At 50.3% G+C, this 12,827-nt stretch overlaps 3 protein-coding genes across 3 annotated transcripts in view; 2 read left to right on the forward strand and 1 right to left on the reverse strand.

Annotated features, from left to right (window-relative positions):
* The window catches only part of LOC133118848 (inactive histone-lysine N-methyltransferase 2E-like), a 26,125-nt gene extending 18,673 nt beyond the window's left edge, over positions 1 to 7,452 (forward strand). Inside the window, exons 17-22 of the mRNA XM_061229105.1 lie at positions 313 to 454; positions 3,145 to 3,389; positions 3,576 to 3,629; positions 3,907 to 4,323; positions 4,638 to 4,852; positions 6,141 to 7,452. Of these exons, the coding sequence (XP_061085089.1) occupies positions 313 to 454; positions 3,145 to 3,389; positions 3,576 to 3,629; positions 3,907 to 4,323; positions 4,638 to 4,835 (1,056 nt within the window). The 3' untranslated portion in view covers positions 4,836 to 4,852; positions 6,141 to 7,452. The remainder of the gene's footprint in view (positions 1 to 312; positions 455 to 3,144; positions 3,390 to 3,575; positions 3,630 to 3,906; positions 4,324 to 4,637; positions 4,853 to 6,140) is intronic.
* Positions 7,453 to 9,929: 2,477 nt separating this feature from the next.
* On the reverse strand, positions 9,930 to 11,928 carry LOC133119421 (LHFPL tetraspan subfamily member 3 protein-like). The gene is made up of 3 exons (XM_061230012.1): positions 11,701 to 11,928; positions 10,980 to 11,001; positions 9,930 to 10,404 (listed from the first exon to the last, which is right to left on the reverse strand). The coding sequence occupies exons 1-2, from the start codon at positions 11,912 to 11,914 to the stop codon at positions 10,985 to 10,987; spliced, it is 231 nt and encodes a 76-aa protein (XP_061085996.1). The 5' UTR covers positions 11,915 to 11,928; the 3' UTR covers positions 9,930 to 10,404; positions 10,980 to 10,984.
* Positions 11,929 to 12,758: 830 nt separating this feature from the next.
* The window catches only part of LOC133118849 (histone-lysine N-methyltransferase SETD1A-like), a 2,907-nt gene continuing 2,838 nt past the window's right edge, over positions 12,759 to 12,827 (forward strand). Inside the window, exon 1 of the mRNA XM_061229106.1 lies at positions 12,759 to 12,812. Coding sequence (XP_061085090.1) covers positions 12,759 to 12,812 — 54 coding nt within the window. The remainder of the gene's footprint in view (positions 12,813 to 12,827) is intronic.

The raw sequence follows: 12,827 nt of genomic DNA on the forward strand, positions 1-12,827 counted from the left end.
GTGTGTGGTCTCAGGCCTGTGTTTGTAAATGTGTGCCAGGTATCTGTGTGTGTGTGTGTGTGTGTGTGTGTGTGTGTGTGTGTGTGTGTGTGTGTGTGTGTGTGTGTGTGTGTGTGTTTGTTTTTGTTTGGCTCAACTGCCCACCAACATCATGGAGACTTCCTTTCCTTATGGGGACAAAAATCCTACGCTAACAGTAGTTTGTCTTGGTATGTTTGAACTGTCCCCACAAGTCTGTTAGTGTGTGTCCTGTATGTCCCGGGTGTGTGAGAGTGAGATCTCAGGTGTGAGGCTGTTCCTCTCTCTCCACAGCGCTGGCTCAGACAGGCTCTAGAGGAGGAGAGCTGTCCCAGGCCCCCGGCCCTCGCCCTGCCCAGCGAGGGGCCCCTCAGCCCCTGTCTGAACGGGGACCCACACAGCCCCCTGCCCAACCACGCCAGCTGCTCTTCACCAGGTAAAGGGAGTCTTGCACGGGGTCAGTGAGTCAGTCAGTCTCTGTCGGTGAGTAGGTCAGTCAGTCTTGTCAGTGTGTGAGTGAGTCCGTCTCGGTCAGTCTGTCAGTGAGTCTTGTCAGTCTGTTGGTGAGTAGGTCAGTCATTCTGTCAGTGAGTGACTAGGTCAGTCATTATGTCAGTGAGTCAGTCAGTCTCTCAGTGAGTGTGTGTGTGTGTGTGTATATGTATAGTGTGAGTAGTGTGTGTATATTGGGTGTGTGTGAGTAGTGTGTGTGAGTAGCAGAGATGTGGACTCGAGTCATTGTGACTCGGACTCGAGTCGACTCGAGTCACCTTTTTGACGACTTGCAACTTGGGTTGACAGAAAATAATTTACTTGAGACTCGACTTGGACTTGGAAGTTAAAGACTTGAGACTTGATGTGACTTGAGACATGATGACTCGAATGACTTGTTTGTGTTCGTTTTGTTTTCAGTTTAAATATTATTCAAATGTTCAAGTTGTCAAGGTTACCGGTATGCGAGCGCGTACACTGGGAATGGCATGGTCATGATTGGATGACTGCCCTGTCATGTGAATGTGATCTGATCATGGCGACCGCGACTGTGCCAAGAGTCATCACTTTTGGATTTAAAAATTTCAAATGTGATGGGAAAAAAACGAACTGCTGAATGCAAGACCTGCTCAACAACGATTTCTCACAGCCAGAGTACAACATCAAACTTCGTTCATCATTTGAGGACTCATTCGGATCGGTAAGTGTGAGGGGTGGCTCATGTTGGCTAACGTTAGCCAGATAAAATGAAATAACCAGTGCTTAGTTTGTAAATCAGGAGGTCCCGATACAAAAAGAGGCTACCGTTCCGTCGCGTCAGGGGGAGAAAAAAAAGTCCTGGAACGCCGCCAAGAGTTACCAACTATCCCGTATTAGCCGGGACATCCCATACATTGGGCTAAATTAGTTTGTATTGACTGCTACTCTACTCTCTGATCGGAATCCTTGTTGCTTCAAAAAGTTACCGGCTATTTTAGTCTGAACACTGTGGGTATGCTCAGTGAGCATTACTACTTCTTCGTGTGACCTTCTGTTGCCGCCACAGCACCCGACAGTGATGCTGCCCCCACACAATTGCACCCCCAATACTCTCCATTACCAGCTCCCAAAACAGACCACAGACACCAAATGCACAGTAAATAACACATTTACTAAACATAACTTGTACTAAACGTTTGTCAGAAGCCGTTTCTACTTACCTCCTGCCCCGCGCTTTGAAAGCGCTGTAGGACACGGTGTCGTGGAGGAGGAACGGCTGATTAATTTAGTGGCTGTAATGCGACTATCAAAACCAACTATAAGCCGCTGAGAGGGCGAGTACAGGGAGATCTGTCCGACACGAGTCCAAGGAACGAGCATGAGTCCGTAGCTGCAGTTAAAGAGTGTTTATTGATACTACGACAAAACATTGCTCTGCATAGATGGTATTGCATTTGGACTTAGATGTTAGTGTTAGCGTTTAGCGGTCAACAGAAATATCGGCACCCTGACTCACCCTCTCTCAGTTGCAGATTCCTAAATAGGCGCAGGTGATATTAGTTAGTAGGGAGGGCAAAATGGAGCTTTAGAATGTAGACCGCTGTGTGTGCACGTGAGCTCGCCGATAGATTTCTCACAGAAAACGTAATTTGTCCACTTTTTTACTTTACAGTAGAGGTGATCAAACTTACAATAACTATAAGTGCTAGTGTGTTCTAAGCCTTTACTGGTCCCTGTACGATGTTAGCATGATGTAGCTAGCATACGCGAATAGCACAAAGCCATACAATTTGCTTTTTAACGGCACTTGGTCATTCGAACGATATAAATAAAAGCATTCGATTAAGTTCGACGGCACCGGAATTTTCTGTCGTACCGTCCATAAATGGCAAAAGTCCCACCATAGGATTTATTTAAATCTTTAAAAGTTGTACATTTTCTGAATCGTCATTAATTCATCTTGTGTCTATCAGTGATTCGGCGTGATCGGACAGTTCTGTAGCTATGTAAATGACGTCAGAAGGATACAGCACTGTTATTTGCTACCTAAACTTTGACGCACGCTCGAGAGCGTTAACATGATTGAAGTCTGACATGTCTGTTGTCAAAATCCATTGAAACTATGAAAAGGTAACCAGGGACTTTGGACTTATAAGGCTGGACATACCGAGTACCCAGCGAAAATATTGACCTGGCTCCAGTCACACTTTTGACAGTTCGAACTGCCACCAACTGCCATGTATGAGCGCGTGAAGTAAACCAGCAAAAGCTATTGTGTCACCGTTGCGGGAGTGACTCGACTTGGGACTTGACTTGCCGTAACCAAGGACTCGACTTGACTTGACATAACCAAGGACTTGACTTGACTTGCCCAAGAAAAAAATACTTGGGACTTGCTTGAGACTTGGACCAAATGACTTGAGACTTACTTGTGACTTGGATAAGAGGGACTTGGTCACATCTCTGGTGAGTAGTGTGTGTGACTAGTGTGTGTGACTAGTGTGTGTGAGAGTAGTGTGTGAGAGTAGTGTGTGAGAGTAGTGTGTGAGAGTAGTGTGTGAGAGTAGTGTGTGAGAGTAGTGTGTGAGAGTAGTGTGTGAGAGTAGTGTGTGAGAGTAGTGTGTGTGTATATTGAGTTTGTGTGACCCTGTGCAGACCTGCCTGCCCCTCTGAAGAAGCGGAGGTTGTGTCCTCTGGACTCTGAGGGCTCCACCCCCTACGGCTCGCCCTGTGCCACGCCCTGTGCCACGCCCTGTGCCACGCCCTGTGCCACGCCCACGCGCAGCGACGCCCCGGACACGCCCCTCCCCCTCACCGCCCCGCCCGGCCCCCGCACTGACCCCGCCCCCTCTGCCCCCGAACACACCCCCCAGGATCCTCCCCACGCCGTGCTACAGGAGGTGAGCTGGCACACTCTCTCTCACACTCAAACTCACACTCTCAATTAAATTTCATTCAATATTATTATTATTAATATTATTGGCATGATAATTTTGAATACTTTGGTATTCTATCTCTCTCTCTCTCACACACACACGCACACACTGTTAATTTGAGTCCTGTTTGTCCCTTGATGTCTCTCTCAGAGGGAGTCCTCTTCAGAAGTCTCCCCGGAGGAGAGTTACAGATCAGATTTAGAGGTGAGTTGCTCTGCGTGTGATGTCAGATCAAGATACGATTGCAGTAATTAACTAAGGAGTATAAATTCTGAAATGGATCAACCCCTGCTCCAATGCCTCTCCCTCTCCCCCTCTCTCTCCCCCCCCATCTCTCTCCCTCCCCCTCCCCATGTCTCTCTCCCTCCCCCTCTCTCCCCCCGTCTCTCTCCCTCCCCCTCCCTCTCTCTCTCCCCCCCGTCCCCCTCCCTCTCTCCCTCTCTCTCCCCCCCCCTCTCTCTCTCTCTCTCTCTCTCTCCAGGCTGATCGCCCTCCCGCTCTGCTCTCTCAGCCCCAGGAGATGAGGCCAGTGAGCGCGCTCAGTCCCCACCCCCCACAGCCCCCCCCACAGCCCCCCCCACCCGAACCCCTGTGCGACGCGGAGGAGGAGGGGCCAGAGACCGAGGCCGACGCCCCCCTCACGGCCCCGCCCCCTCCCCGCGCCCAGAGCCCGGACACGGGGGCCCAGCCTGGCCCTTGCGTCAGCCCCGCCCTGCGGGACCTCCCCCCCGCCCTGCGGGACCTGCCCCCCGCCCTGCGGGACCTCCCCCCAGCCCCCGCCCTGCGGGACCTCCCCCCCGCCCCCGCCCTGGAGCAGGGCTCCCCCTCAGAGGACGGGCTCCCCCCGGGGGGGGAGGGGGGCAGCGGGGGCGCACACACCCCCACTCAGAAGAAGAAGGTGAGTGCTCTGTGTGTGTGTGTGTGTGTGTGTGTGTGTGTGTGTGTGTGTGTGTGTGTGTGTGTGTGTGTGTGTTATATACAGGTGTATATAAAGGCGTGTATAGATACAGGTGTATATAAAGCCGTGTATAGGTGTTATATACAGGTGTGTATAAAGATACAGGTGTGTATAAAGATACAGGTGTATATGAAGGCGTGTAGAGCTACAGGTGTATATAAAGGTGTGTATAGATGTTATATGAAGGCGTGTACAGATACAGGTGTATATGAAGGCGTGTAGCGATACAGGTGTAAAGGTGTTCTCTCCCCCAGGTGTCCCTGCTGGAGTACAGGAAGCGTCAGAGAGAGGCCCGGGGGAGCGACTGCAGCTCCCCCGTCACAGCGCCTCCTCTGGCCAGGCTGGGCAGTGCGGCGGAGGACGGCCCTGCTGCCATGGAGACGACCCCGGAGCCCGAGGGCACCCCGGGGGAGACGGAGGGGGGAGAGGAGGCGAGATCGACAGCTTCCTGATCCCCACAAGCACACGGGTAACACGCTCTCACACGTACACGCTAGCGTGCACCGACATGTTAATGTTGTGTCTAGGAAACGACAGTCCAAATCTCCAATTTGTCGAAAAACATCTTCACGAGGGAAAAGACACCACGACGGCAAGCTCTTCAGGAAAATCAGACTTTATTTAGCACAAGTGCATAAAGCCGGACCAGTTTTTTCATAAACATGGACCTGGACTGTCATTTTTACACCCATTTTATACACAGTTAAAACATCATTCTGGCCAATCACCCACACTGTTCTTATCTTAACTCCTCCTAAAACATCAGCTGACTTGGCAGCGCTACCTTCTCGGTTCTGAAACCATCGTGGCGTATCGCCCTATTGATTTCCAAAACAAAAAAGGATTTTATTACATACATCTTGCTTTGTAGGCTGTTTCTTCTAACAAACTGGGAAACATGTAAAACACGGTGCTATTCACTATATAGTGTTTGCCAGAACCTTCTACGACCCGTAGATCATTTTTGGTTCTTTCTGCAGCATAATAATAATTTTTGGTACTTTCCACTTCATATTAATTATTTTACTCAACTTTAGATTACACATGGGTCACTTTTGCACTTCTAACACAAACTTATCAGCAGCTGCTTTATTCAACTCCAGTTACTTGTGGTTCATAGTGTAATTCTTGCACAATTTAGCAGTTAATCAGTTTGAAACTATACAGGGTACATATCATACTTTAATATGGATATATTGATACACTTTTAGCATAAATCATCGAGAGTTTTGGAGGAACCAGCCTGCTCATCAAGCTTTTAGGAGGGAGATCTTTTGTTCTGTGAATTTTCCCCTACATTAAAATGCACGTACACCAGTGGTCTCCAACCCTGGTCCTGGAGAGCTACTGGGTCTGCTGGTTTTCATTCTTACCCTGCAATTAACTATAATCAACTGCTCTAATTTAATTAACTCACCTCACCTGGTTACCTGGGTCTCAACAGGTGCTGATTTTAAGGTGAAAACAAAAACCAGCAGACCCAGTAGCTCTCCAGGACCAGGGTTGGAGACCCCTGACGTACACACTAACGTGCAAGTGCACACCAACATACACTCTAACATATGCGTACATGTTAACATGCATATAGACATACACACAAGTGTGTGTTCCAGATCGATCAGACACGGCAAGAGTGTGTTTCTGTGAGACGGAGCAGAGGCAGTCAGACTGAAGTGCAGGAGTGCAGTGCCCTCTCTCCCAAAGAAAACACTTTGGTATGAGAAACTAAATCTCACCTCTCTCTCTCCCTCTCTCAGCCCTGTTCTCCTGTGCCCGGCCCCGTGTTGGAAGAGGACAGCGCCCCCTGTGTGTCACCCTGTGTCCAGCAGGCCAGTGTGGCCCCACCGGCCCCCAGTAAAACACAGTGTGGCCCCCGCTGCGTCCCCCCCGGGCCCCCAGCCCCTCCCTGCCCTCTCGCCCCTGTCCCAGACCCCCCCCACCCCGCTGTGGCCTGTCCCAGGGTACCAGCCTGTGTGGGGGTGTCTCCTGTTACCCCCTCCCCCTCCCCCTCGGGGCCCAGAGAAGCCCAGCACCGTCCACTTCTTGTCTCTGAAGCAGGCCCTGCCCCCGTGGCGGCACCCCCGCCCCCCTTTCCGACAGACCCCGCCCACCCAGCCCCCTCCGCTGCCCACAGGCTCTCGGTGAGCCCCGGGCCCCGCCCCCTGCCACACCACTGGCTGCCTGGGTGGCTCTGGCTCCGCCCACAGGAAGTAGCACTCGCCGTGCGCACCGGGGGCAGAAACCGGACTCCGAAAACGGCCGGACTTTTTAAAAGACTAAAGAGGAGGAGAGAGACACAGTCTTGTAAAGAGACTTTCTGTGAAAACACGGATGTTATACGGTGCTTTTCGCCCAACTCTCTGGCACTGTCGGAACTGAAGACTATTTTCACTGTTTCTTTTCTTAGTTTCCCCACCTGTGGCTGAAAGCTCTGTTTGTTTGTTTACCTGTCTGTTCGAGTCCTCGTTCCTCCGGATGGCTGTACATTCCATCGTCTTTTTCTTTCCTCTGATGTTTTTTTAAATGCATTTATTTGTTTATTTAGTGGTTCATTTTAGCAAAAGGCGGGGGGAGGGGGGAAGGGAAGTATTTTGTACAAAGAAATTACAGAATTATTATTTTTGTTATTCCGATCTGTAACTATATCTGCATCGCTGCAGAGATTTGGAGAAAAAAATAATATCCTGGGAGTTTGCATCAGGGCCTCCTGTTCTGTTGGTGTGTGAGTGTGTGAGTGTGTGAGTGTGTGAGTGTGTGAGTGTGTGAGTGTGTGAGTGTGTGAGTGTGTGAGTGTGTGAGTGTGTGAGTGTGTGAGTGTGTGGAAGAGAATGGACAGGAGAGTGAGTTGATATCTGCTTGCCTTTCGGGGAAGCCTGACTCAGCGGGTTTATTTTTGGACTGGAGGGTTATTTGTAGAAAGTGTAAATGGATGTAAAGTGAGTTCCTGGCTGTAAATAGTGAGTTCCTGCCTTTTCTATGCCTGTACATGGCCCCCAGCCCGTTTTATAAATATGAGAATTCTACGCAGAGCTCCGTGTTTCTGTGACGGGAGCACCACTCTATTCTCTCCTCTGGCTTATTCTTTTCTTTCTGTGAGAGGGTGTGTGTGCATGTGAGAGAGAGAAAGTGTGCGTGTGTGTGTGCGTGTGTGCGTGCGTGCGTGCGTGCGTGCGTGCGTGCGTGTCCGAGTGCGAGAGAATATATATATATGAGAGTGAGAGTGAGACTTGCACCACACTGGGTGACACTCTGGTTGCTGATTAAAATGATGTCAGGTTTCTCCCACACTGCTGTTTTCAGTGAGCCTGAACATGTCGTCTCCAGGATGGAGTGCCTGGATCATCATCCTCCTCCTCTTCATCAGAGCTGTTTCGCAGGCGGCCCCAGGGTGCCGATAATTCTGAAGCCCGCTGTATATTGGGATACTGTCTGCTGTTTTTGAATAGAACGCCAACACTGCGGCCTTCAGTGACCTTAATAGAAGAGCACTCAACAATCGGGTCATATGATGGAAACCTTTATTTACTTTCAGTTTTATTTACAATAATAATAATAGTAGAATATGTATTGGATATTTACAGTGATGTACATACAGATGTGATAAACCACCACCACCATCAGCCCAGCCTTGGAGAGCTGCAGGGTGTGCTGGTTTCCATTGTTACTGTGCACTTAATTAATCCGTCAGAGCGGTTGATTACACGGTGAACTCCCCTCAACTGGTTACCTGGGTCTCAACAGGGTGCTGATTTTAAGGTGATAACTGAAACCCGGCAGAGCCAGCAGCTCTGCAGGACCAGGGCTGTCCTCAGTGGAGCAGGTGGGTGTCATGGGGGCTGAGATGTAGTGGGGCAGACTCGCCCCTCTGACTGGCTGCTGTGCAGAACCAGGGGCGCCAGCGTTTTGGTTTTCTGTTTTTCGCCAATTGATCTGAAGATCCTCCCCCCTCCCCCCAATGGTGCCTATATTCATTCTCAAAAAGCCCCCTTTCCCCATTCACTGGACGCTATTCATGTTTGACGGCAAATTTAAAAACATTTCCGCTCATATACTTCTGCTCAATCTATGCTCTGTATTTTTGAGATCAGATTCTTCCCCCTAGCACACAAGCATACACACAAACATACGTGTTTTTATTTACCAAAGAGAATGCACTTCCTGGTGCCCTGTGGGCGTCACTGTCTCTAATCTACTCAGGTGCAGAGCCCTGCGCCGGCCACACCTGTGTCTGGTCCCCGTGTTCTGCTGCGTCAGCATAGCCCGCGGCCCTTCCTGTTCCCATGACAACAGCACATCCACCAGGGCTCTACGCCTGCGTTTCCATGGAGACAGCCCTCGGAAAAGCATGTGCTTGCTCCGCGCACACACACGCACACACGTGTACACACACACACACACACACACACACACACACACACACGCAAGACCGGATGTGTGCTTGTGTCACTAGCTGCCACCCCCCCCCACGTTGTTCACGGATGTGCATGAGATCCTCCTAAATTTAGCGTGTGCTGGGTCTCTAAAACGATCCTCCTGCACAGGGCTGGATGTGGGTTTCTGTTTCAGCCCAACCTGATGCTAATGAACCATCGGTACCAATCCGGACCCCCGTCAGTAGAATCGGGCACGCTCAGTCTCTGTGCTGAACGATAGGTTTCCCCCTAAAGGTGTGCAGCGTTTTACGACAGGTTTTGGAGGGATCTTCTCTCCCGTTAGGTGGCTGTGTCAGGGGTTGTAGCCCGATTCAGTACTGACGGTGGCCTGAATCCTGGAGAACGTACAGAGTGGCCTTCTCAGACGCCATAGCAGCAAACCATGCCACGTCAGTCCGTTTCTGTTCAAATAAACATTTTTCTACATTTTGTCGGTGCTGAACATGGGCTAACACAGAGACCTGCACCCACACCAGCCCTGACAGGAACCACAGAAATGCACAACAGCATTAGCTGGATATACAATAATCGCACAAGTAAATAAAAAATAAAATCTATATATTTACAATACCCTGTATCACATTAGCGTTAAGGTTTATTAAGATGAGAAATTATGAACACGTTCAACATAGCTAATCAACATTGTTACTGCTTTTAATCGTGTATTACAATGTGTGGGACAGATTGACATGTTGTGTGGTATGTTGCGTAATCTGTCTGCTAGATTGTGTGTTAGAGTTTTCAAACTAACTCGGGGGGGGGGGGGGGGGGGGGGGGGGAATGGTGCATTTTGGCCAAATACTTTTCACGAACTATTTACACAACAATGCATGAATCGGATGTCTTTTTTTTTTTACGTCTGCGAATACAAAGTAGATTCTTAGAATATGCGAAACTATCACGGACTTGTACAGATGCAGAATGATGCTGTGGTTGTTCAGCGATCGCAGGGCTAATTTTACACCGATGTTCTCCTGCATTTGGGCCCCCGGGCTGCCCGTTTCCTGGCCCTGGTGTCATGCCTGCAGGTACACAGCCCAGCCTAAAGGGGGCGCTGCGGTCTTCTGCTAGACCAGAATGAGCCCTGCTGGGGCAATTAATTCAGAGGCTCAGTCAACCCCCCCCCGCCCCTCCTAAAATACTGCCACACTGGGGCTGATTCAAACGCATTAACACACTCTGGCTTTATAAAGGAAATACACATTTTGTGCTTGACTAACTATTAGACCGCAGGTGAGTTTTCAGAAATACAAGTTATAGATATGCCTGTGGCTAAATGTTTTTTCTTTTTTTAGTTTTTTTTTCCCCGTCTGGGTTTTATTTGATAAAAGGTTACCTGTGTGTGTGTGTGTGTGTGTGTGTGTGTGTGTATATGAGGTAATGGCTGCTGAGAAGGTTCTGGAAGATAATGGGGTCTCTTTACATTTGGTTGAGAGAGTTCTGTGGGCCTCTGCTGAAGTCACTGCTCCTCTCTTCCTCCTCTTCCTCCTCTTCTCTCGCTCCTCTTCTCTTTTTCCATCGCTGGGACGGCCATCCTCTGAACCATGCAACACTGCCCCCTACTGGCGGCCACAAATATCACGACGTCCTGCGGGACAGAGAGACATTGGACAGCGTTTCTCGTCATGTCTGTGTGAGTGCACTGGAGTTCAGGTAAGACGGTTTTGCCCCGTGTATTCACAAGAAAAGGGGGCGGCCTGTAGCCTAGTGGTTAAGGTACACGACTGGGACCCAAAAGGTTGGTGGTTCAAGCCCCGGTGCAGCCACATTAAGATCCACACAGCTGTTGGGCCCTTGAGCAAGGCCCTTAACCCTGCATTGCTCCAGGGGAGGATTGTCCCCTGCCTAGTCTCAGCAACTGGAAGTTGCTTTGGATAAAAGCGTCAGTCAAAATTATTGTTATTATTATATTTTTTGTTTTTGTTTTGTTATTATTATTATTATTATTATTATTATTATTATTATTATTAAAATTGAAGGACATCCTTACTTTTTAACCAAGCACTTGAAGAAACAAACACTAACGCTGCTCCAGTGCTGCAATGATGCATGCCCTTGGATTGTTAACCTTGCATTCTTTCGGTCTGCCACCAGGGGGCATAGTGGTGCCATTTCATGCAGTCGTTTGGTTCGTTTGAACGTTTTTCGTGCGGGCATACCCACCTGGATTAGGCGTTTCCACTGTCTGTAACAAGAGAGAGAAAGAGGCAGGATGAGAGACTACTCTTTTTAAATGATTTCGGCTCAAGTTAACCAATACACCAGTTAAGAGAGATATTTTAAAAAATGGCTGCAATACTGGCAACAACCAGCAGATGGCAGTGGAGCAGCAGCTGTGGGTACCCTGGAGCGTGGAATCCAGGCTCTCGCGCTGACGGAGTGCTGTTTTATTGGCGCTGTGATTCATCGTGGCAGTTTGATGGCGGGATGTGTAAATGTCCATTAGTAATCCAAACCTGGTCATTAGCCCCGGGCCGCAGCTAACAGGACACGTCCATTAAAATAAACCACGTTTCTCTCCTCCAAATTTACACGCACTATCGGCAGCACGCTCACTTTCTCTCCATTAAATCACTGCACTTCGATTTTGTACAAAAATGTAAAACAATAGGACAGGTGTGTACCAATTAACATAGACATTAGTTAAATGTTGAAAGGGGAAAAGACCATTGAATTTGCTAAACTGGTGGTCCGTGTCACGTAAGTTAAATTATTAAAGGTCCCGTTGTCCTTAGTAAAATGTTAAAATGAGAGAAAATACTATTTTTAGTATTTTAGGTTTATGTCGCATAGTTTCCCCGCCCAGCAGTGGACCCGTTGGGGGTGAGGGGGGGGACGGGGCGTTACCCTGGGGGGTTCGGGGTCGGGGGGGGGGGAGACGCACCCTTGCAGTCGGCCAGCAGCTGCTGGGTCATCAGGCCGTCCTGGCGGTTGCCCAGCACGAAGGCCAGGAAGGACAGGATGAGGGCGTCCAGCACGCCCATGATGGCCAGGATGTAGGCCCAGCGCACGGAGCACGCGCCCAGGCTGTACTTATCCGTGCGCTCCCCACACATCCTCCGCACCTCATCAGAGTCCCAGCCGTCCGGGAAGATCATGCAGCCCAGCACCAGACACGCTCCTGAGGGAGAGAGGGAGAGAGGGAGAGGGGGAGAGGGAGGGAGAGGGGGAGAGAGGGAGGGAGGGGGAGAGAGGGAGGGAGGGGGGGAGGGGGAGAGGGGGAGAGGGAGGGAGGGAGAGAGGGGGAGAGGGAGAGGAGGAGAGAGAAAGAGGGGGAGAGAAAGAGAGGGAGAGGGAGAGAGGAAGGGAGACAGGGAGAGGGGGAGAGGGAGAGAGAGAAAGAGGGGGAGAGAGGGAGGGAGAGAGGGAGAGGGGGGAGAGAGAGGGAGAGGGGGAGAGGGAGGGAGAGAGGGAGAGAGACAGAGAGAGAGAGGGAGGGGGAGGGAGAGAGAGAGAGAGGGAGGGGGAGAGAGACAGAGAGAGGGGGAGAGGGAGGGAGAGACAGAGAGAGGGAGAGAGGGAGAGAGGGAGAGAGAGAGAGAGGGAGGGGGAGGGAGAGGGGGAGAGAGAGAGGGAGAGAGATTTTTATTTCACCCTGTTAATTGACTCTGATAATGCTGACACTCAATGCTCTTGATGTTGCAAAGCCTGCAAAAGTACATTTTGACAGGTTTGATGTGTCTGTTGCATTACAGCCAGCGATCGCTGACGGATTGGCCGGGATTAACACAAATCGGGGGGGCTGTCCGCTCCGGTGGTGCTGAAACGTTAATCAACCCGAGAGCGGCCCAGGATTCCGTCTGCGGTTCAGAAACAAGTGGGACACACTTTATCCCTTCTATCCGAAGTTGATTAGACTACGCAGGGTACAATCATATCCTCCCCTTCGGGGCCTTGCTCAGGGGCCTTGCTCAAGGGCCCAGCGGCTGTGCGGATCTGACTATGGCTCCCGGGTCCCAGCCAAGCACCTTGAGCACGAGGCTCCAGGCTAAACGTGTCGCATGCTGAATG

This window comes from Conger conger, chromosome 19 (assembly GCF_963514075.1).
Source record: "Conger conger chromosome 19, fConCon1.1, whole genome shotgun sequence".
NCBI lineage: Eukaryota > Metazoa > Chordata > Actinopteri > Anguilliformes > Congridae > Conger > Conger conger.